The sequence below is a fragment of the Neolamprologus brichardi genome, chromosome 23 (genome assembly GCF_056152115.1).
Source record: "Neolamprologus brichardi isolate AB-2024 chromosome 23, ASM5615211v1, whole genome shotgun sequence".
Taxonomy (NCBI): Eukaryota; Metazoa; Chordata; class Actinopteri; order Cichliformes; family Cichlidae; genus Neolamprologus; species Neolamprologus brichardi.
This window is the reverse complement of record NC_142125.1, coordinates 445,252-469,057: the sequence shown is the minus strand read 5'-3', so window position 1 is coordinate 469,057 and position 23,806 is coordinate 445,252. Positions and strand designations below refer to the sequence as shown.

General features: G+C 43.6%; 2 protein-coding genes across 5 annotated transcripts; both read right to left on the bottom strand.

Annotated features, from left to right (window-relative positions):
- Positions 1-354: 354 nt before the first annotated feature.
- mindy4 (MINDY lysine 48 deubiquitinase 4) lies at positions 355-8,976 on the bottom strand. 2 transcript variants are annotated; one of them, XM_087836162.1, is made up of 18 exons: positions 8,190-8,969; positions 7,794-7,913; positions 7,532-7,716; positions 7,171-7,429; positions 6,858-7,093; positions 6,706-6,758; positions 5,935-6,047; positions 5,723-5,839; positions 5,553-5,644; positions 5,271-5,372; positions 5,064-5,127; positions 4,850-4,915; positions 4,699-4,766; positions 4,547-4,610; positions 4,087-4,248; positions 2,320-2,500; positions 1,769-1,847; positions 355-1,634 (listed from the first exon to the last, which is right to left on the bottom strand). In XM_087836162.1, the coding sequence occupies exons 1-18, from the start codon at positions 8,247-8,249 to the stop codon at positions 1,586-1,588; spliced, it is 2,070 nt and encodes a 689-aa protein (XP_087692288.1). In that variant the 5' UTR covers positions 8,250-8,969; the 3' UTR covers positions 355-1,585. The 2 variants fall into 2 exon arrangements, with proteins under 2 accessions (XP_087692288.1, XP_087692290.1); XM_087836164.1 differs by lacking the exons at positions 355-1,634; positions 1,769-1,847 and having other exon boundaries at positions 2,355-2,496; positions 8,190-8,976.
- A 3,987-nt stretch (positions 8,977-12,963) lies between these two features.
- On the bottom strand, positions 12,964-23,174 carry nexn (nexilin (F actin binding protein)). 3 transcript variants are annotated; one of them, XM_006803299.2, is made up of 15 exons: positions 22,973-23,174; positions 21,172-21,541; positions 20,880-21,077; positions 20,007-20,091; positions 19,778-19,926; positions 16,935-17,135; positions 16,678-16,851; positions 16,117-16,299; positions 15,588-15,779; positions 15,239-15,283; positions 14,807-15,001; positions 14,484-14,705; positions 14,210-14,395; positions 13,773-14,133; positions 12,964-13,636 (listed from the first exon to the last, which is right to left on the bottom strand). In XM_006803299.2, the coding sequence occupies exons 2-15, from the start codon at positions 21,487-21,489 to the stop codon at positions 13,623-13,625; spliced, it is 2,523 nt and encodes an 840-aa protein (XP_006803362.2). In that variant the 5' UTR covers positions 21,490-21,541; positions 22,973-23,174; the 3' UTR covers positions 12,964-13,622. The 3 variants fall into 3 exon arrangements, with proteins under 3 accessions (XP_006803362.2, XP_006803361.2, XP_006803363.2); XM_006803298.3 differs by lacking the exon at positions 12,964-13,636 and having other exon boundaries at positions 13,657-14,133; XM_006803300.3 differs by lacking the exons at positions 12,964-13,636; positions 15,239-15,283 and having other exon boundaries at positions 13,657-14,133.
- Positions 23,175-23,806: the final 632 nt, after the last annotated feature.

The following is a 23,806-nucleotide window of genomic DNA, read 5'->3' as shown; positions in this document are numbered from 1 at the left end:
ACGTTTCTGGATGCATTTGATGGATAAATGTAAAGATGGAGCTCGGTATAGTTTCAGTTTCGTCTGCCTGTCGAGCACACTCAGCAGCTAACACTGTGATAACCCTTTGTTGGTTTGTGTTCAGGACGGTTCCTTTATTTCTCTTTAAACACAATACAAGTACATGCTCACCATACTCACCATGCTCCCACAGCAGTGACCTGCTATTACAGACCTGCTCTTGAAACAGAGCATCAACCCACAATAAGTAGTTCATTAAAGCTGCTGTCTTTGTATGTGTGTCAACTGGGCGGCGGCGGATGGCAGCAGGAGGATGCAGTGCTTAGTGTAGAAAACATCGAGCATGGAGACAGCTGAGGTATTCAATTATTTTATTGTCCACACAGGTGGTTCGTCCAACGTGAACAAGCATCAAGGCAGTTATGAGGAATGTCACACTCACTAAAAGTTAATCTAGATTACATGTGTCATAAGTCCTTAAAATAATAATAGTTACATATATTTTGTATAGAGCGCTTTGAGTGTGAGAATCAGTCCATTTACCAAATATTCATCAGAGAGAAATCAAATTAATTTAGTGTAAAATGTGGAGACGATGCTTTATGTTAATAGGACCAGCTGACAGCAGAAGGCCACTGCGGTGAACACTGTCCTGCAGCAACACATCTAAAACATTCACATGCACATATTCTTATTGCTAAACTTTCAAAGACCAACTATTCCCCAAAAACATCGTAAATGTCCGTCAGCAGGATCAGGCTGTGACAGACGACGCGATGCACAACGCTTCGTCTCAGACGGACCAAACAGTAACGCTGAAGTGCAATCAAAAGGTCCTGGGAGCGTTCCCGTTACGCGTGAATGGATCGTGGTCGTGTGCATCAGCTGACGCGCTGCCATCAGAAATAAAAACGTCGTTTTAAGAACGTCGTTATTATTAGGAAACGTTTTGGCCTGAACAAAATGTGTCAACATTAAAGTTTTTCCTTTGCCTGTTCTCGGCAACAGGGGAAAGGAAATGGTAACAATGTAACAATGTTTCTGTTACTTTGTTACCTTTAAAGTCAACTGAGGACAAAACCTGCAGATTATGGCGAGCGCTGCGGCTCTTCGTGGACCGCCCCGGCTTCATTTTACTAAAAAGCATTTACTGGCAGTAGTCTGTAAATCATTCCTGTTGAATGAAAACAAATGAAGTAGTAAATAATAAAAACACACAAACAGTCGCTGCGTCATTATTCAGAGAGATGTTGCACAACCAACATCAGGAGTGCACGTATTTTTATGACCAGCGGCAGATGCGCCTCTAAAAGTTTAACTGAAGCTCAGAAGCAGCACTTTGGGATTCAAAATAAATAAATATCCATTAAAAAGCTGACTTCCAGGGAATGTGAAGAGGAACAAAGGAACTGCTTCGAAAAGGATGGCAGCCAAATTTAAACGGGTCAGTTTTCACTTTCTTACGGCTCGGGCTCTGAAGCTTTCGATCGCACTTTTCTGTGTCCAATGTCACGTTCATACTTAATAAAACCGACGTGAAATAAACCAGCAGAATAACAAAAGCAAACTGAAAACAGATGGTCACTCAGAGAATAGGCTCCGTGTCATTCCAGCTGACAAATGCATCCTTCCACCTGCAAGAAGAAGAACAGACTCGTCTGTTAAAGCTTCGAAACTCGTTACAGGATTAAAAGGAATTTGAATAAAACAAAACATGTCGAAACATTTTATGGTCGTTTCAGGGATCTGTGTGTGTGACGGCTCTCACCTTGTTCGGATACAGAGCTCCAGAGGAGGAGTGAGGTCAGTCTCCACATCCTGGCTGCTCTGGGACAATCTGCCGACAGCTAGAAGTAAAAGCATTTTTATTTCGCAGCTTTAGGAACACTAAAGCAACGACGTGGAAAAATCTGACCGAAAACAGGTCACGATTAACCCAACACATTGTAGACGTCATGTAAGGCAGCGGTCTCCAACCTTTTTTGCGCCTTTTATGCCCGACAATATTTTCATGGACCGGCCTTTAAGGTGTCGCGGATAAATACAACAAAATAAAACTAGTACCGGTACCGAAAAAAAGAAAATTTATTCATAACACACGTGAAAAGACCCAGGAAAACCGAGTAAACGATAAAAACGATAACAAAATAACGCTGAAAACTGATAAAAACCCTGAAAACTATACATTTCACACCTGAGCCTCAACTCTCGCGGCCCGGTACCAAACGACTCGCGGACCGGTCCGAGGCCCGGGGGTTATAAACAGACTGGAAACACGGGGCTGTAGACAAAGACAATCAGATAAACGATGCTACGTACAAACAGTGAGGCGGATCTCCTCCTGCTGGTTGGCCAGTCCATCGAAATAGTAGAGGTCGAACTCCGTGCCGCCGCCCTCGTTGGTCAACAGCTCCCTCTGCAGGCCAAACAGCACGCTGAAGTGGCTTTCACTGCACACCACCCAGATGGGGTAGCGTGGAGTCTTCAGGTAAGCTCCTACCTTAGAAGAAGAAAGCCAATTGTTTTTCAGGAGATTCACCTTTGATCACATCAGCATTACTGCTCTGTACGTAAGCCACACCCATCTTAACCATTTATTCCCGACGACCTGATGTGAAGACGTCTACGAACTACGACAGAGTCGACGTAACAGAAGGTCGCCGAGCAGCAGAGGAGTGAAGTCAGACACAGATGGAGCTCCGAGATTTCACGAGTTTGGAAGCTCTGCACCGGCCGAAGAAAAAACTACAACAGCTTTAAAGGATTCGGGTGTTTTTGGAGCTTTTGGTGTCCCGAGTGTGCACAAAAACAGCTGAGCCGTGACGCAAACCCATATCCCCCTTATTCAAACTTTTCAACCATGAGAGGAAAACCCTCCTGACCTCAGGGTGTGACCTGACCAGACAGTCTGTGAAATTCAGCCCCTTAACCCTTTAAAGCCGGTCAGAGCAGCACGCTCCATTTTGCGCAACTACTTTTAAATCCCGGTAGCTCTGCAACCACGTGAGCTAGCGCAATAATGTTTTTTGCATATGAAACCGGAGGAGTTGTACTTACATCTTATGCCATCAGCTTGTCCTCGGTCACAGTTTCCTTCCACATATAATTTTGCAAAAACTGCATAAAAAGCACTTGCAGCAACAAAAACATAATATTCCAGAAACACGCTTTGCTGATCCGATCAGCTGTTCATAACACTTCCTACGTTGGAATAGACGTCAGCGCGAACTATCGCATGTCTGCCATGACCTGCCCGAAACCGGAAGTGACGTCATTTTGTGGAAATGTAGTTTTTTACCATCAGGGCCTCATGAGCCTATACTGGTGTTTTCAAAAGTTCTGTTTGACTTTATGACTTTCTGTGTGGTTTCTGGGATGCTTAGGACTCATATTGCACTGCTGGAAATAGTTTATTTTGATGCATATGCTGCTTTTTTGCAAATTTGCATTATAATATTTATTTTTGTTTTTCCTGCAGTGTATAAAAATTGGTGTATTTCAAAAATAAAACTATGAAGACACTCAAAATAAATTTCCTGTGGTGGGAAACTATTTTGTGCAACTTTTTTGTATTTACAGTTTTGAGGGATAAGCCTCTTAAATTTCTCTAACTAGAAATATATGTTAAAAACACAAAAACGATTTTCAATTTTTTTGTAGATTATTGCACTTTTTTGCAATTTATGTAATTACTATGCACTTAATGCAGACATATTATTAAAATCTAGGCTATAATGGTTGTATTGATGTATATCAACTTGAAATGCTCCCAAAAATGGCTCCACAGCATGTAAACATATAATATAAGCTCTGGCAGACTTGGTTCTATGGTCTTAAAGGGTTAATAATGAGTTCACTCATTTACAAACAAGTTTTTAGGAAAACTCCAGTTAAAATGAAGATTTCTGAGTACTGGTTTCCAAATGCTGCGTCACACATGTTGACTTGAACATCATATAGATTCTATAATAGTTTAAGAATATACTTGTGGCGACGCTGCCATCCTCAGAGTGAACGATGGGCCTGAAGTCAGGGTTTGTAACATGAATCAAACTGGTGGTCTGTTAGAGGGTCGGGGTTTCTCACCTTACAGATGTTATAATGTTCAAACAAGGACAGCAGGCCGACGTCACAGTGACCTTTGACCCCTTTGAGCAGAGTCATGTTGCCGTTGCCCGAGTCCAGCTCCACGTCATCATCAAACACATTGGAAACTGCTCTGCCGCACAGCAACAGGTTGACCAGCTCCTGGTGAGAAAACACACAGTTATCACTGTGTCGTGTTTCTGTGCATTACCTCCTGTAAAGCTCAGACGGCGTGGCGTGTACTGTCAACACGTATGTTCAAAAACAACAAAGACAACATGAAGAAATGTTCCTGTAACAGTAAACGGCGCTGAGCGAGCGGCCGAGCGTTTCATTGCTTTTTCACTGCTCAGTTAAAGAGTATTGTTGAGGATTTAGTGACACCTAGAGGCGAATCTTCCAAACTAAACTTTAAAGACACCTGATGTCGCAGCATCACAGCATCCAACTAGCACAATACCTGTGTGCAGTACCCATGGGCTCCAATCAGCGTGGTGGTGGGCACATCCATATCTTCCTGCACTCTAAACAAAGAAGAAGCACATCACAGTCGTTTCACAGTCTGGTTCCAGCAACTTTATTCTGCATAAAAGATGTTTTCAAAAAAAGTACTTTTGAATGGATCGCGAGAGAACAGCAGACACGGTCAGCAGCACGCAGCCCAACATCCCAGGTTCAAACTGTGGGGAAAAACAGATAAAAAGGAAAGTGGATGATAAAGTTTTGTGTCCTCAGAGGGAAAAGGAGAAGAAACTTCTCTCACTTGCTCAACATGCTGCTCAAGGATCAACTCCAGATCTTTGAGGTTCTCCACAGTCAAACAGGTGATCTAGAACAAAGACGAGTCGTAAAACTTCAGCAGAACAAAGCACAAAGTTTCCTGGTTATGGCTGTTTGACAAATATCATTTTATGAACCTCACCAGTTATCTCACATTCACTCTGATTAGCTTCAGTGCAAATATAAAACACGTGTACCTTTTCAAGCACCCCCTCAGATCTGTAGGGTCGAGCTGCGATGAACTGATTTCTCCCTGAATTTCTGTTTCGAAACAACAAAATCACAGCAACACCTTCAGAAACGTAGCGACGCGAGACTCACACCAACGCACTTCTTAACATCTGTATCTGCAGATATCACACCAATAAAACGGTTGTGTGCATCAGTAAAACTGGAGAGCTCACATTGCAACCGTGGCTTGTTTTTCCTCGCCAGCCCTCCACAAGATCTCAGCCAGAGCTAAAACGAGACTCTTTCTCCTGATGCTGTTGGACGGTCTTAACCTCCTGAAGGGGGAAAAAAATCTCATGTGAGTGAGAAGCGGCCGTCTCTGGTAATAACACGGTTGAAACTGAAATACAGAAGTCACCTGCTGAATATCATTCCCTCGTGTGAAGTAACAGCTTTAGAAAGTGACTGGAATAAAGTGCTCGGAGGTTCATGCCATGAACTAAAGGGTGACTTACTGCAGGCCCACGGTACAGCTCTCAGTGCTTTCAAACAGCAGTTTCTTGAGAACAAAGGCTTGAACAGACGCCAGAACTCCACACGGACCTCCCTTAAAAATTCAAAGCCACAATTAAATAAAGTCTGTGAAAATATAAACAATTTAAGCATCCGGCTTGATTAAAATCACCTTTCTCTGCACAATCCCATATCGGAGGTCATGCGTGTCTGAGAACGTGAAGCCCTGATTCCTCCACTCAATATTGAAGCAATTTAGGCTGGAACCAAGAAGAAGTGTTTTTAATTCCTAGAGGGAATAAATGGAAAACAAAGACATAATCAAAGGCAACTGCAGAAAGTCTGCGCAGCAGTTTGAGAGAAACGCTGGTGTGAATCACCCACCGTGGCAGTGCGCTGGTCCATCGGCCGACCGGCGAGGCTGCGTTCGGGTAAGGTTCCCCGCAGAGGGGCGTCGCAGAGTTCTCGCAGGTCGTCATCATAGTCCTCGATGTCATCTAAAAAAGTAACACAAATATATCCGTGAAAATCAAACGTTAGGCACCGATTTGTTTTCAAAGGGCGAGAAACAATCAGTGAAGCCCCGGACCGCACAGACAGAAAGTATTTGACCAATGCCGTTTTTAAATGAGTTCACTTTTAATGGGAAACGATTATCCAAACCTTAAACTAATAACTGGTTGTGCCACAAACAGGAATTTTGGCAGAATTGCTTCAATCCAGTCTCAATGGGGGCTTTTTTTTTGCCCCTTTTTGTTTAAGGTCATTCCAAAAGTATGAGTATTTGTTTTGCTGCCGGTGAGCTTCAGGGCTTTGTGCACTTGAGCTTCACAAACAAACGTATGATTAAACATTCTCCTTCTGGATTTTATAGCAGAGAGCAGAATTTATGGTTCCATCAATTACATCAGTCATTCGGGTCTCAAAGCAGCGAGGCAGCCATCTAACTAATACTACTGACTCATCAGGGAGTCAGGGTGTGGCTGCTGACATCCACCTCAGCTTTAACCACTTTGTATTTACTCGGGTTATCACGCTCTAAGGTTTGTTTGATTTTCTGAATGCTTAGGTGACAAATATGCAGAAGAAATCAATAAATCAATAATCAGAAAGGGACAAACACTTTTTAACAGCCCTGTACTGCACAGCACTTACCCAAGACCATCGCAGACGCATCCAGATCAGCCACACTCGGCCTGGTCTTTGCTCTAAAAAGGAAAACAACGTGTAAATATTGCGAACAAAGCCTGGGAAAGCATGAAGCCATTACTTATTATGTTGAGTCAAACAACTTAAAGCTATTTTACTTTGTTGTCGTCACCATGTTCAGTCTCACTCGTTCAAAGCTGTTTTCACTCGGTGTTCTCTGTGAAACACTCGGCGCCTCGCGGCCCCCTCGTACACAGTCAGCTGAGCCGATTCCACTTCTGCTGCCTTGTAAACCTCCAGTCACTAAACGTCCATCCTGAGTGGGTCTGGTTTCCTCTTCTCCTCTGAGCAGTGGCTGGGACACCTTTCGACTGTTACGTTTTCTGTTTGATTCCTGAAAGGAGAAAGTGAAGGATTAACAGCAGATCAGCACGCAATCACATATGTTTTTAGGCATAAAAGCTTTAGTACCTGGGGTACCGGTCCAGCCAATATGCCTCTCCTAATGCGATTAGTTCTGCTCCTTTGGGTGGTCTCAGAGGTGTTTTTTTCTGGTTCTTTTTGGATTAAGCTCGTCTTGTCTTGGAGGGAATCCATCGCTGGATGGTCTTTTTGAACTCCTAAGTCAGGACCCCAGAAACCTGTCTGACTATTACTGGACTTTCTATCGTTTGCTGGCATCAGTGAAGCATTTGTAGCTTGAGAAGGAAATGTTGCTGTTATATCAAGCCTGTGAAAGAGAACAGCATATTCATTTAAGCACATTATTACAAAAGAAAAGAAAGTAAAATCAGTAGAAAATAATGCCTCACAAACGCTGCCTGTAAAATACCTCGATCTGGTCTGTTTGCTTGGAACAGAAGCCGGGGTGCTGTCCTCCTCTCCTCCATTATCCATCGGACTAGTTTGGGCTCTCCGTGGGGAAACCTCACTGCTCACTGGTTTCTCATTCTTCACTTGTTCAATGAGATGCTTTACAATAACCTCCAGTAATGTTTTCAGAGGGTTATTGTGAAGCTGCAGTGACAGAGAGATCAGCTACACACGTTACCTGTTGTGCACCACAGCAGTCACCTTGCAGCTTGAACACTTACCTTGTTCTTCCTGTAGAGATCGTCAATGCTGAGGATCTGCCTCAGCTCCGACCTGTTGTTGATACTGGCCTCTGTGCGTGGATGCTCCTCATCCATGCAGGCAATGGTCCTCTTGAGCCCCTGAACAACATTTCCAACAAAAACAAACAAACTGGGAATTAGTCTATTTATTTTTACTCATATTGCGAAAGCTTGCATGTTGGTCGCATGCACTGCTGCTACGACTACATGCACGTTTTCTTGTTTTAAATAAAGCAGGGCTGCTTACAGATACGCTCGCTGGAGCAGAATCGCATCGATATAAACTAGCAGCTAGCTAGCTAGCAGTGTTAGCGGTTTGCACAGAAACGCTGTGATGAGCTATCAGTCTGAATTACCACACGTTAGCCGACTTACCTTACGACTCAAATACTCCCGTACAAGGGACGAAGACACCTCTTCGACTGAAGGGACCATGCCGAGGACGAGTCTGTCCGTGTTAGCATAAATGATCAACGAGAAGCGGCCATGGTGTTAGCAAACAACAGCGGGATGCTGCGCCGACAGCACTGAAGAGCTGAGTTAGCTGCTTATTGTTAAGGTCTTAATAAATTATGACTGGGTGCAGTTTAGGTTCAAACAGGGTGAAAAAAATGCAATCTCCACTCGGTGTCGTGGGGTGTCCTCGCGGGGGCTACAGCTCCGTGAAACTGCGGCCCTTTCAGACCCTGTACGGCTGCTGGCTGCGTTACCATGGCAAAGCTAGTCGTTCAGGACGCTTCGAGCCTTTTCGATGCCCTAGGCCAGCGGTCCCCAACCCCCGGGCCTCGGACCGGTACCGGTCCGTGAGTCGTTTGGTACCGGGCCGCGAGAGTTGAGGCTCAGGTGTGAAATGTCTGGTTTTCAGGGTTTTTAATCGGTTTTCAGCGTTATTTTGTTATCGTTTTTATCGTTTACTCGGTTTTCCTGAGTCTTTTCACGCGTGTTATGAATAAATCTTCTTTTTTTCGGTACCGGTACTAGTTTTATTTTGTTGTATTTATCCGCGACACCTTAAAGGCCGGTCCATGAAAATATTGTCGGGCATAAACCGGTCCGTGGCGCAAAAAAGGTTGGGGACCGCTGCCCTAGGCTACTTTAGCTAGCCTTGGTGCCCTTCTCTCAGGTTTGTGGAGAGGTACACTCATTCTATCAGGTACAGCTCGGTGGCACTGGATTGGACCCCCCCTTGAGTGATTTGTTCACTACACATGATGCAAATCTCCTGTTGCACCACATCCCAAAGCGGCTCTATAGATTGAGATGTGGTTACTGTGGAAACCACGTGAGTACAGTGACGTCACTCATGTTCAAGAAACCAGTCTGGGATGATCTGATATCTAAATACCACAGAGATGCACCACAGATAATAAATCAATATTCTGTCTTACATTGTTTGTTACGGACAATAAACAGCTCAGGAGCTGCTGCTGAAATGATGTTTCATCTTTAATTTAAATACATCATCACTGTGATTGTTTAAATATTTGATTCATGATCATTTCCCCTCCGTGACTGTTAAGTTTGGAGAAATCAGTGTGATTGTAAACAAGTGTCACTATTTCAATTATCACACCCTCCCAACAAAGAGGAACAATGTGTGCTTGGAGATGAGAGAAGAGAAAAGGAACAGACTGCCCATGAAATAATCGCTGTGCAGAAAAATATCTTAGAGCTTTATGTGACCTTGTATCTAATCCATGTGTCTGAAAGTGCTATGAAACTATGCTGGGAATGGTTCAAACAAGCTGACAGGACTGCTCCTCAGCGTCCTCTCAGATTATCACAATTTTGCTTCTTCTTGCAAGAATAAAAGAAAAAGCTTTTTCAGCACATCGATCGGGGTCTCCATTGACTTTGTTTTTATTAAAGTAGTGTCACCTTTGGATTTATCTGACATTCCAGTCCCTCAAGCCAGAACCTACATCCCAGCCCTTTGCCAAAAATAAGGAACCTGCTAATTATGGGAGGCCTTGGAACCATTGCTGGATACCTTATTACTCCCATTGACCACAAATTCAAAAGACCTCTCCGACAACATTTGTGTTATCTGAATCTTATCCAATAAATTTACCAGGAAAATGTTTGATGATAAAATCAGACTTAAGTGTAATTCAAGTGCAAAGGGAAAGCGAGCCATCAGGTTAGCGAAAGAGAAGCTTGCTTGTTAAGTCATTGAAGGGCAGGAAACTTCTGCAACCCGATCCTCAATAACTTCTGATCTTTGCAGAAAAAGACGTAATTATGACAGTTAAGACAACTTAGCAACAACTATCAGAACTACATTGTGCCTTATATTATAAACACAGATACCTGACCTGATTTGCATGATGATCAACAGATCAAAATGGGAAGCAAGCCACACACAAAGAGATGACGTCTGATGCACTGGGAACTACTTTGAGATAACAGCCACATTTAACTGTAGAGAGCCTTATTGAGCCACGGGCCATGCCTAAACAAACAGGAGGGATGGTACAAGGTTAGAAAGACTTCTGTTTATAATTTAGCTACATATTAATGAAAAAGCATAAACAGTAGTATATAGAAAAGATAACAAAGACTGCTTTTTATCATTTGAGGAACATCAGCCAAAATCAGACAGGTTTTGTCAAGCGACTCTGCAGAGGTTCTTGTCCATGCATTTGTGTCCTCACATATTGATTATTGTAACGCTATTCTTTCTGGGCTTCCAAAGAAATGTTTCAGAGGTCTACAGATGGTGCAAAATGCAGCTGCTCGCATTTTAACAAGAACTGGGAAATTTGAGCGCATTACCCTGTACTGAGATCTCGTCACTGGCTACCTTGTCAGGTTTGAGCAGATTTTAAGGTCCTGCTGCTCACCTACAAGGCTTTAAACGGATCGGCACCTCCATACCTGTCCGACCTTTTACACCTTTATGTTCCCCCCCGTGCTCTCCGATCTCAGGACTCTGGCCTTCTAAAGGTTCCTAGAGCCAGAACAAAGACAGTTGGAGAGCTTTTTCTTTTCATGCCCAGTTTCTGTGGAACAACCTCCCTCAAGGTATTAGGCAGGCTGCTCTGTGGAGGTTTTTAAAACTAAGTTGAAGACAGGTCTGTTCACCCTATCTTACAGGTCTTAATTCTTTGCCTTTTAGTTTTTAAATTCTTACTGTTTTTAACTTTTAAGGTATTGTGGTTTTACTTGTACTGAATAAATCTCTTTTATTTATTCATCTTTTTACTTTCAAATAGCTGTACAGCACTTTGTTTGAAGGCACTTTATAAATAAAGTTATTATTATTATTATTATTATTATTATTATTATTATTATATAAACAATATCAAGAAGATCAAAATACACGAGTGTAAAGGGTAATAATACCTCACATGGAAAGCCATGAACTATGGAGGAAACGTGGAGCACACCGCGTGAGGACACGTATGACAACAATGTGAGAAAGAACAGAGGAAGACTGAAGACGTAAATACACACATGAGGTAAGAGTGGAAACACATGGGGAACACAGCTGAACAGAACAAAAGAACCAAGGCTAGCAAAGCAGAACATCACACACGAGACGAAGGACCACAAACGGCTGGGAAAAAGGATCACAAAGGGAATCAACTTAATATTACTCTGAAGATTAACCAGAAGCCAAACAGACTGCATGTCCTAGAACACATCGCACACACAGATTTCTCAGAACTTCATGAACTCTTGCTTAAGTGCGTCTGTTTCACCCCCTGCTGCGCAAGAGGAACAATGTGTTTTAAGACATGAGAGACGACAAAGGAACAGACTGACCGTGAAATAATTGCCGTGCAGAGAAATATTGTTGACTTGTATGTGACCCTGTATCTAAACCATGTGTCTGAAAGTACTATGAGGAAAAGCTGACGGGCCTGGCTCTCATCTTCCTCTCATTCTTGAAAGGTTACATTTATGTATTTGCAGTTTCCCACAGTCTTTTCTTATGAACATGTATAATGTTCTTTTATTATGTGCATGTCTTTATTGTTATGTTTTCTCTGCACAGCTCTGTGTTGGACAAAAAGACGGTTTGGAGCCATGGTGCGCTGTCCATGTCTTAACTGATCATTCAAACACATTTTCAGCGTTTTTATGGAGAACTTTTCATTTTGATAAATTACCACCCACTGCATTTACAGTATAACACTTGTAATAAAAGTACAGTAACAGTAATTAGTGACTGAGCAGCCCGGGGCGTTTCTTTTGATTTCTTTAGTAAATGCATTCACCTGCACGGGTTAACTAAACGAACCCTGACAGCCGACTGCTAATTTTAGCTAGCTAGGTCTCAGGAGCTAGCTAAGGACGGTAGTTACGGAGTAGCTTACAAACACGTTTAACTTACCGAAACAGTGCAGCGGGGCCTCGGGTCCTTCTGTCGGGTAGTCCAGTTTACTGAAGAACACCTCAGGCTGTCAGGTTAAAACACTCGGTCGTGTTTTCGTAGCGTAAACGCTGGCCCTCCTCTCAGAGCCTACGCTCTATCTGCTATTCCCGAACAGAGATACGCAAGTTTCTCCGTGACTGGAGCTGCCAGTCAAAGCTCTTATGATGACGTTTCACCCCAATTTAACTTCACCGCGGTAGGAATTAGAATCAAACTTATGGGAAAGGAGACCCCTTGAACATCAATCAGCGTGATGAGAACTATTGAAAACAAAAGAAAGAATCTTTGGAAAAAAATTATCTAAGGAGAATTAATTTATTTTATTCTGACCCGAGTCCCATCCGCTAACATGGAGGAGGCGGGGTTTATGACCTATACTGCAGCCAGACACCAGGGGGCGATAGAGACGTTTTGGCTTCATTTTTGGGGAGCTGTCGCGTTGTCCATGTTTTCTACAGTCAATGGTTTGGAACCATGGTTCGCTGTCTATGTCTTAACTGATCATTCAAACACATTTTCAGCATTTTTATGGAGAACTTTTCATTTTGATAAATTACCACCCACTGCATTTCATTGGCATCCAGCTCCATTCATTGTGCTATACTATGGATGCATGCTACACTGGGACGCTAGTGTTTGTGGAGTGATGATGGGTTTCCTCAGGTGGTTGTGGTTACTCATTCGTGACGGGACGGTCCGTCCTTTCAGGCAACAGGTTGCAGTTTGTTGCTGCAAAGGTTGCAACAATGAAAGAAATCAACAATGCAGTTCTTTGTGTTCATTTTATTAAAAGGTTTTTTTCTATTTATAATATACGACAAATAATCGGAAAAGTCTACTTTTATATTCATTATCACTCCTCGACAACTTTAAGTGTAGCACATTTAACACAAAAATGGTTGGTGCATGTTTATCTGTAGAGGCTGCAAGTAAAACTCAGGGATGCAGCTGTTTTGCTCCTGCAACATGTGGCTGCCTCTAAATCGTCCATATAACTGCTGTTCTTTAAGTGAATGCATATCTTACATTTAACATTTCAATACCTCAAACGTAACATTTGCCATTAATGGACCAACGTGTGATATTTACAGAACAATGCAGGAAATGTGCTGGTATGACGAATATTGTCAGGGCCGCGCAGGAGAGATCGTTTTGACGTTTTGGTGCAGCCCTTGTCATGGGAACAAGAATCACGTCTGTTTTTGGCACAGGTATCATCTTCCATCCTAGAGTATGCAGCTTTACATTTGAGCAATACGTAAACAACATCTTGTCTTTGTTTTTTGCATATGTGTGTTATGTGTCCCTCCCTTAGGAATGCCAAGCATACTGCTATTTCCTTCCCTCTGTTTGACAATGCCAGGAGGGACGACGTTTTACAACAGGAGTGAGAGACAGAGGGAAACTCTCCAGAACACGAGGCGGCATCAGTAGTCGTAAGCTGCAAGAAAGAAACAGAAGAGCGGTTATCCAACTCGCCGTCTGGCAGAGTCTACGAGGAAGAGGAGCATGCGATCCACTTCGTGAAGAGAGGTTCATGTCCAGACGGGCATGCAATCACACCAAGGTGGTCTTACTTTCTATTGTGAGGATGCAGGTGCTTGCTGCCGTGCCTCTGCTGTTCACGGCCTTGCACATGTACTCTCCCTCGTCCTCGGGGAAGGTCTCCGGCAGGTAGAGGCAGTATGTCTCTCCTCTCTCTATGTACTGATAGTCCTCACAATCTTGGAGCACCTCTCCCTCAAACCACCAGGTCACCTCTGGCTTCGGTTCCCCGGTGATCTTTACGGTGAACCGAACTGGCTCAGAATCCACCACCGACTGGTTTTTGAGGGGCTTTTTAAACCACGGGGCCCCTGACCTGGCGTGATCCTCCTCATCTTCGTAAGCCGCAGAGCCGTTAATGATGCTGCCCTCGTCCTCCACGTCATCATCCTTCTGCAAACAGAGGACAAAACAAAAACTTGTTCGTTTGTTGTCTCGGTGCAGTTTGTCATGAAAATGGAAGATTTACTTTTTGGAGCGCGGCATCAATCTCCTGCTGCTCGAACTGCATCCTCTGCAGTTTCTGCTCCTCTATCCTCCTCTGTTCCTCCTCCTCTCTTGCTTTGGCCATCTGCTCAAAGCGGGCTCGCATGTCCACTTTCTGTTTGAACGGTGACTCTTCGGCCCTCGCTGGAGTCGTTTCCTGGTCCTCATCCTCCGGAAAAAACAAAAACTTGTAATACACGCTGCCAAGATCATCTTCCATTGATATGAAAAACAAACGTGCTATAAAGTGCTCTTACCTCCTGGAAGCGCTCAGCTTCTCTCTCCTTGATTTCATCATCGATGGCCTTCCTCTTGGCTCTCTCCATCTCGATCTTCTTCTGAATCTCCTCCTCAGTCAGCTGCTTGATCTTCTCAAACTTGGACTTGAGGCTTTTGGCCTGAATGGAGCCGGTTCTCTTGAGCTTAGTGAGCTCTTCGTACTCTTTGCTTACAACATCCGAGCTTTCGTTTATTTCTTCCTGTAACGATATTTGGAACAACTTTAAACATTTAGTCACATTTCCTGTAAAACACGACTCGACTGGCTGTCGTCTGATATCTTCAGCTGCTCGACACCGACCTCGCCCATCTCTTGTCTGAGTTGTTCGAATTCCTGCTTCTCTTGCTCCATTTTCTTTTTGCGCTCCTCTGCCTTGCGTCGCCTCTCAGCTTCCTCCTTCTCTTTCAGCAGCTCTTCAAAGTTGATCTCCAGTTTCCTGGGGTGCAGGGCTTCCTGAGACTCGCTCTTTACCATCCCTTCGTCCTCATCTAGTACCTAAACACACAAGCACCCACAAAAGTGTTTCAGCATTTTAATGTTTAATGAAATCCTGCAGCAGTAACGTCTTCAATTTGCAAAAGCAATTGCAAATTGAAAGCATTACAAACATTAGATAAACAGCTGCATGCAGAAAAACCCAAGATGCATCGTCTGGAGGCCACTGTGTCCTTGGATGTGTAGGGAGCACATTGATAATAATTTATACTACATTTGAAACTGAAAATCTCTTACTGTTTCATCTCCACATGCAGACTTTTCCTGATCCAGACCAGGGCTCTTGAAGAAATAATTGAGACAAGGAAACAGCAGTGCAGTTGTAGCCCATCATTACTGATGTGCAGCATGAATCTATTACAGACACTTCTGCAGGCTCACGTGTTGGCTTAATCCACCGATGCTGAACAAAACTGTGTTTGATTGTTTTACAAACATCGTAAAACTGCTTTTTATGCCTGTGTTCCTGCTCTGTAACAGGAGAGCTGAGCAGCAAATCAACTTGAAGCTTTAACAGCACAACAAAGCTGTAACGCATTAGTGATCAGTCCAATACATGCAGACTGTGCAAGTGATGGACATTTACCATGCTCTTGCGGGCCTCAGCAAACAGCCTCTTTTCCTCCTCCAGTCTCCTCTTAGCCTCCTCCTCTGCCCGTTTCTGCTCTTCCTCTCTCCTCTGGCGTTCCAGCTCCTCAAAGCTGACACATATCTTCCCGGGCTCACTGCCCTCCAGGTTCAGCAAGGCCATCAGCACCTCGTCATCCTCGTCTACGAGCTGAGTGGAAAAGTGCAAAGACCACATGAATGTGAGAAGTTTCTGACTGCCATGGTTTTCAAAAGGCAGTTGATCTCACCGCCACACAGAGTAAAGGCAGCTTAGCTCTGCACAGAAAGCTCGATAATCGTCCAGACTAGTTTGTTTCACTAACCAGGCCAACCAGCTGCTGACTAGAGCGTAACAATCAGTTGGCAGATGATCGCTTCCTCACGCACAAAATTTCAATCTTCACTTTTAAGGCAAACAATTTCATTGACATAATTAACAGATATGTAGATTCTCTCTCTCCACTCTGAGAGAAATGTTTTGTATTAAATGCAGAGTTAATATTGACCATGCTTTTCCTGGCTTCAGCAAAAGCTCTTCTCTCCTCCTCCATCCGTCTCTTGGCCTCTTCCTCTGCTTTCTTGCGCTCTTCCTCTACCCTTTGTCTCTCCAGCTCTTCAAAGCTCAGTCTCAGTTTTCCTGGGCGAAACTCCTCCTTGTCTTCCTGTCCCGTGCTTTCCTCGTCTTCTTCCTGAGGAGACACAAACATATCACAAACGTGATTAGGCCATCTTCACAGCACAAGTGCAAACACAAATCCCCTAAAGTTGTTTGAGATGTTAATCCCTGAAATATTTTCACATGGCTCGTGATTTGCTTGAAATAACTGTACACTGGAAGATGATGGCAGTCAGACGAAGGTTGTTATATCCGTCTGTAGATATGTGTGTGTGGCTTTTCTCTGGTACCGCCCTAGGCTTGCATAGAGGAGGGTTGCAAAGCGACATGCAGATGTACAGCAACTGTGGGAATGCTAAAGCTGCTAAAGCACACTTGTTGCCTTCATGAGATCTGCCGGTGAATCGCACATGTACAAAAGCTATGCTTGCTGTTTTGCAGTCATGTGTACCATTCCCAGCCTGGCCTCCTCAAAAGCTTTCTTCTCCTCTAGAAGGCGGCGTTTGGCTTCCTCCTCAGCTTGCTTCTTCCTCTGCTCCTGCCTTTCTTTCTCCAGCTCCTCAAATGTCAGTTTCAGCTTTCCAGGAGTCACTTGAACCTTATCGGAAGCTTTCTCCTCTTCATCCTAATGCAAAAGAAAGCAGACCTGTGGCTGTAAAACACATTATCTCCTGTTAACACTGCGTTCATATTGATATCTTCATTTACCTGTTGATTAACTGAGCGTCTCTTCACTTCCCGGAAGGAGCGCTTGTTTTCGTCATAGCGTCTTTTTTTCTCCTCTTCTGCCTTCCTTTTCAGCTCCTCCTCTCGATTCTTCTCCATGTCTTCAAAATTCACTTTGATTTTGCCGGGAGGTCGTGACGGCTTCGCCGGGACCACGCGCACCAGGATTGTGTCATCTCCTTCCTAAAGTAAAGTAAAGATAAAGTAAAAATAGCCGATAATCACGGTCTAAAGCAGGGGTCTGCAACCTTTTACACCCAAAGAGCCATTTGGACTCGGTTTCCACGCAAAAGAAAACACTGGGAGCCGCAAATACTTTTTGACATCTAAAATGAAGATAACACTGTATATATTGTTTTTTACCTTTATGCTTTGTGTGAACAACTAAGGTGTGTTGCTTGTGAAATCCTTGAAGTGCTACAGAGAAAATTACATTTTATTTATGTAATCAACACATTTTGAACTCTTAAAGAAATATAACAAAAGGAAAGACACCCAGCTGAACTAAAATGATCCAGCAAACAAAAACTGTTGTCAGCCACCACCCTTATATCGCCTTTGGGCTGTTGGAGCCTTGACCTGACTTTTAAAAAATAATTGGTAAAAAAGCACTATGCTGCTGAAAAATTAAAAATAGATATTTGCAAAATTCTGCCTAAATATGTATTTTACCAGGTTAATGCGTGCGGCGGGGCGTGGTCTGCAGCGCCGCTGCAGGGGAGGCGGACGCACCTGAGCCACACCCGCAATCACGCCTCGCTGCCTTTACGTCTGCGCTATCTGTGCTGTTGTGTTGTTGGTGGTGTATGTCGGGCTGTGAGGTGAAAAGCTACAGCCGGCTGTATGCGTACAGCAACCGTGTGTGAAAAGTGGTCAATAAAGAGATGCTGAAAAGCGTGTTCATGCAAACTTCGTCGGTCTGCCGTGATGTGTTTACAATAAGACTTCTGGTCCCGAACCGAACGAACGCAGGACTGTAAGCTGTCATCTGTCAGGCGTGAGCGCTGTTTGTCTTTAACATAGTTCACGGTGGAGAACAGCTGCTGACATAATGTGGATCCGAAGATCTATAATTGGCCTACCTGGGGTTGAAAGTCTCGATAAATGCACGGTGTTTCGGCGGGTACACCGGCTTCCGCGACCGCGAGTGTGACTCTTATTTTGAGCGATGAAAAAATAATAGAATATAATTTTATTTTTATATTTCAATATCACAATAATCTTCCAATTTGGAAGTACAAGTTAAAAAGAACTAACATAAATAAAATACACTTCAGCTAAATACTAATTTATTTTCCCAAACCACGCGGAGCCGCAGTATAAGGACTAAAGAGCCGCATGAGGCTCTGGAGCCGCAGGTTGCCGACCCCTGGTCTAAAGAATTCTCAACAACAATATCATCACAGTTTATATTAAAGCAAATGTGACGAGTCAGATATGTTTGTTTACTGTGGGTTTTTTGTCTTTCTGGCAAATAAACTCAAAGGGAACACAAATAAACTGTGATTATTATTATTATTATTATTATTATTATTATTATTATTATTATTATTATTATTATTATTATTATTATTATTATCATTATCAATATCATTATCATATTATTATTATTATTATTATTATCATCATCATCATCATCATCATTATTATTATTATCATCATCATCATCATTATTATTATTATCATTATTTTATTATTATTATTATCATCATTATTATTATTATTATTACTATTATTATTATTGTGTGTGTTGTCTGCAGCACTGAGAGAGCAAACCTCCCACAGTCACTGGGACTGTGTGTGGAGCGACTCTGCAGTTCGCAGTAGGTCAGTTACGGGTGTCAGTCTAAGATAGCAGCAGTCACAGCAGGGACGGCTAGAGCTAATTCTGTCTGTGTGGGAAACAGCTGCCAGTCATCTGCTGTCTACACCTGGCAGCTTTGTTCCAGCTGTTTCCAGATCAGTGCATTTCTATATGTGAACAGGCTCTTTTTAATGGTGTGATCTGAAGCGTCATTGTCTTATGTGGTCAACAAGGCACAAAGAAGCAGTCAGGGGTCAGGGGTCAGGGGTTAGAGTAGCTTTTTAGACGAGCTTTGAAGAAACTGTGATTTGACTTCATGATCTGATCTTTACCATAATCAGGGCCCAGATACACGTAATTCTGTTACAGACATACAAAGTAAAAGGAATCTGTTCACTGATTCAGTCGAAATAAGCAAACATTTCAGTTACACTCAAAGTTATTGTTTCAAGTTTATGAGGACAAAATATCTTTTGGGTTTGTTTTTTCCGATTGTGTTTCAGTGAAACCAACAGTGTTACGCTCCTTCAGGCTCAGTGTTGTTAGTGATGACTGAGGCAGAGCTTTGCAGCCACATTCAAACTGAACAGGATCCATATAAAAGTCAGCATTGTGAACCTTATTGCTTTGCTACAGCAGCAGAATCAGGGAAAAGAAGTAGTGCGCTGTTGTAATTGCCTATTTGGCACGAGATCACTTACGTAACCAGTTCCAAGAACTGCACCGTCTGAATGTATAAGAAGCCTGAAAGTGGACTAATTGGAAATCTGCGTCTGATTTAGCTTGAACCGTTTTCCTGCGTGGTGAGGTTAAATGTGTGCCAGCAGTTCACAGACTGGTCATGTCAGCAATGCTACTGGTGGATTCAGACCTGCATCCAGTCTGTGCCAACTCTTTGGATCTCAATCACAACTCATCGGAGAGGCAGCTGAGGATCAACCATCACAGTAGTAACCACACTGCTCCATCGCAGCCTCTCAAACACCAAAACACACTTTGTTTTGAGCCCAGGTTCACTGACCTCAGCGGCTTTTTGAGCCAGTTCTTTCTGGATTTTGGCTTTCTCCAGCTTATCCTGGGCCTCCCTCTTCTTCCTCTCTTCCTCCATCCTCTTCCTCTCCTCCTCCTGTCTTTGTTTTTCCATCTCTGCAAACTTCCCCTTCACGCTACCTGAGGATTTCACAAAGCGAGACACGAGCCTTAAGCCTCGTCTTCCTCCCGGATAGTCATCGCTCATTACCATCCCTTACCTTTGATTTTGGGGACGTAAGATTTTTCCACCTTCGCCGGCTTCACCTCCTCTTCCTCATCACTGGAAGCGAGCAGTTCTTTTATCTGTGATCGAGCAGATAGAAAGTGTGACGAGCTGAGGTTACGGTTTAGCTGGGATCATCTCCTTTGCCACTCAGGAGCCATGCTGGTCCCAGCAAGAACACGAGCCTAATCCCTGCTAATAGCAGGGTCATGTGGCTTGCAGCAGGCCTCTGATTGGCCCGTCGTGTTGTTGAACAGATAGGGGATGAGTGCAGGTGTCCGAGCCTGGCCAGCTACGGCACAGCAGTACACAGGAAGGAGTGCCTGATAATCACATAACACCGTATCACTGCCTTTATTTCACTGCAGTCGATTAGGAAGAAAAGCTTAACCTGTGATTCTTGATCTGATCATTCTCAGTGATGTCTGCTTTTTCTATGGATTAATGACGTTTTGGTGATATATGAAATCAATTTAAAGCAATTTACCCTCATGGACTAATCTGATTAGTTGATCACTGGATTCAAACGTTTCGGGCATCGTTCATGCTGTTTCACTATCACGTGGATATTTGATATATGGTGAATTCTGAATTTAAAGTAGTGGTGACAAAGTTCTTTGGTGCATATTAATATGGTTAAAGATGGCTTTTTATTAAAGGTCACTTTAACAACAAGCACAGAAAATGAGCTCATATCTACAACGTTTAGCAGGTGAATACATGAGATGTGACAGATGTGACAGATGTGACAGATGTGTGGGTGTAAACAAACGAGTTCTCTCACAAACCGCAGTCTCTGTCACGGCGCCATGCCTCATCATGCCATGCAGATCACAGTGGGGGGTTAGTGGGGTTATCAGTCTTTGACCTGCTGCTTCCTGCGATGCCACTCTCTCTCCTTGATGTATTGCTCCTTCCTCTTCTGCTGCTCGTCCCTGTTCCTCTGCCTGCTGCGCTCCTCCCTGGCCTTCTGCATGGCCTCAAACTTGCTCGTCACGTTCTCCTTGTCTTTGTTGAGCTTTGGCACGTAGCTTCTTGCCACCAACTTTCTGGATCTGAGGAGTTTCTGTGGTTTAACAGTCGAAGAAATGATGAGTTTGTTGATGTGGGAAAAAATGGTACCAGAAAAGTAAAGATGCTGCCAGTGTGTTTCATCTCACCTCTTTTTTGAACGCCACATCAGAAATGTTCTGGTCTTCATTTGTTTCAGGCTCTTCCTCCTCCTCGTCCTCCTCCTTCTGTGAAACACCATTAACATCTCCCGAGCTCTCATGTTGCTCTTTCTTTTCTTCGTGCTCCAAGCCGTTCACGTGTGTCTTGTCGGTCTCATCGCTCGCCGTTTCATTCCTGCCACGAGGTTCCTGATCTTCTGTGGATGCTCTCTCGCCTCTACCCTCGACGTCATTGGCTGTCACATCGCTTTCTTTATCCTCCACGTCGTGGGCATCTACAGCTGCCACCTGCACCACCTCAGTCATGTTTGTACCACAGTGACAGGCCGACAAACACACTCTGTTCAAAGTTCTTCACCTGCAAAGCACACGAGTCACAGTTCAAACACTGACGACCAGCCGACCGTGTTTTTAAGACTCTGCTGTTAAACACACGAAGACACGACTCACTCATCACAGCAGAATAAAGCTTAAAGCTAAACTGACAGATACATGCTAGGATGAGTTTGTTAACCTTTGCCATGTAGTGCCGCACAGAAGTGCTCCCTTTAGCCGACAACATGGCAGACTAATTTTACATTAATTAATTACTAATTAATTAATACTAATTAATTTTACATGATTAAAATCCTAATTTTAAAGTTTTTTTATTAATCTGTGTTTTGAATCAATCATTTTAATGCCATTTCTATCTTTGCCTAATTTTATTTTCATCCTTTAGCTGAATATCAATGCAGCACTTTACTGTCGTTTTGCTACATTTCACAGTTACTGTCTGTCTGCATTGTCACATTGTTACCACTGCAGAGCCGTTACTCAGTATCTGGAGAAAGAGTGCAATGGAAGCTTGCCGGCCCTATTTATAGCCCACTTGTGGCTCTCGGGCATGTGATCGTGACTATTTCTGATGACTGATAGGCAGTTGGACACAGCTCAAGCTGGCACCCACATGTCGCCCCACAGACCCTCGACAAAATGGCCAAACTGAGAGCAGGACAACTGGATGAATGAGAGCTGTTTGGGCTGTTAGTCACCCCACACTAAAACTGTTGCTGTGTATCAGCGTCCCCAAATACCTTTCAGATATGAAGATCTCACTGTGACCCGGCACAGCCAATCAGAAGCTCTGCCACTGAACCAACAGTCAACACACTGAGGCGGATCACTGTAGGCCTCACAGGTGGGCTCAGCCCCACTTCAGAAGTATCGAAGCACTTTTACATTATAGCAGAGAGCGGCTCATTGAAGCAATTACAGTTATCAATTTAGTCCAGGCATGATTTTAGGCCTACAGCACACTGCTGGAGCTGGGGCGTCTGGTAGGGTGTAGCTTGATTTAGGGACGGCTGATTGGATTTTCCACCCTCATTTTAAGAGGTGAATGGGTGACAGTGTTTGTTGCCCGTTGTGGATCTTCACGCCACATTCTGACTGTTTCAATTCCAATTTAGAGTTTTTTTTTAAAAAAGAAATCCATTATAAATCTATTGCTGCTGATAAATAAAAACCCTGCTTTGTAATAAATACTCTCAATATTTAAACAAAGGTGATTTCTGTGCACAGCTGGCAAAATCATGACATAAATCCTGATTCTAACCTCAGTCACGTTTAAAACTATTGTTAAGCAGTGAAGCTAGAGCCACACAATGAGCATGGCCGCAGTGACCAAAGAGTTGGTTAATTCAGGGTGTAGGTGAATAATCTAAAAACACACTTTGGTCTTTTCAAACCCCCCCCCCCCCCCCCCCCCCCCCCCCTCGTGCTACAGAATCATGAAACCAGACGTTACCTCTTCAGTGCTTTCGTCCTCCTGCTTTGATTGATTTTATTTCTTATTCCTCTGGGAAGCCACAAAACGTAGAGTGCGGAACAATCCGAGGAGCGACCGCTTCCACCCACTCCACTGGCTTCTGGTTGCTGGTTGCCTGTTGGTGAGCAGTTTCCTTAAAAGTACCGTTACTTTCTACCGGATACTGCATTCCGCGCGCGCCTGCTGCAGGTTCAGCTGTTCAGCCCCGCACGCGCTCCCGCACACATGCGCGCGCACCGGCGCACGGCCCTATCACGGTCATTTACTCACAGCTGCATAAATAATCTCGAAGCCTTTCTTTTTCATTTTGTTTAAGATGAACAGAAATAAATACAGTAACACAGAGTTACTTTTGTCAGATTATTATTTATGTATTTATGAAAAGATCATTACAAAAGTGTAATTAGCGAGCTAATTATTGCTGTTCATACCAATGACAACAGATGGATAGGTTATCACTTCTGTGCAGTTTGTCGGTTTTTATTCATTTGTCTGATGTTTTGTTTTTAGAATGAACAAAATGAGTACCTTGCATCATCATCATCATTATTGTTGTTGTTGTTGTTGTTGTTAACCATGGACGCACTGCTGAGATAAGAGCAGCTCGTTTGGACTGTTGGTAGAACTGGAGTCTAAATGCAGATTATAATTATCTGCTCCTTATCCAGTTCAGCGCAGATTCAGGACTTATCAGTTCAGAGGGACAGCAGCTCGCCCTTTCTTCTAAAATGACCTCGATGTCGCTGTCAGTGTGCTATGCAGTGACAGTTGGTGCTGACATTGTTGTGCCAACACAAATCCAGTTGTTCAGTG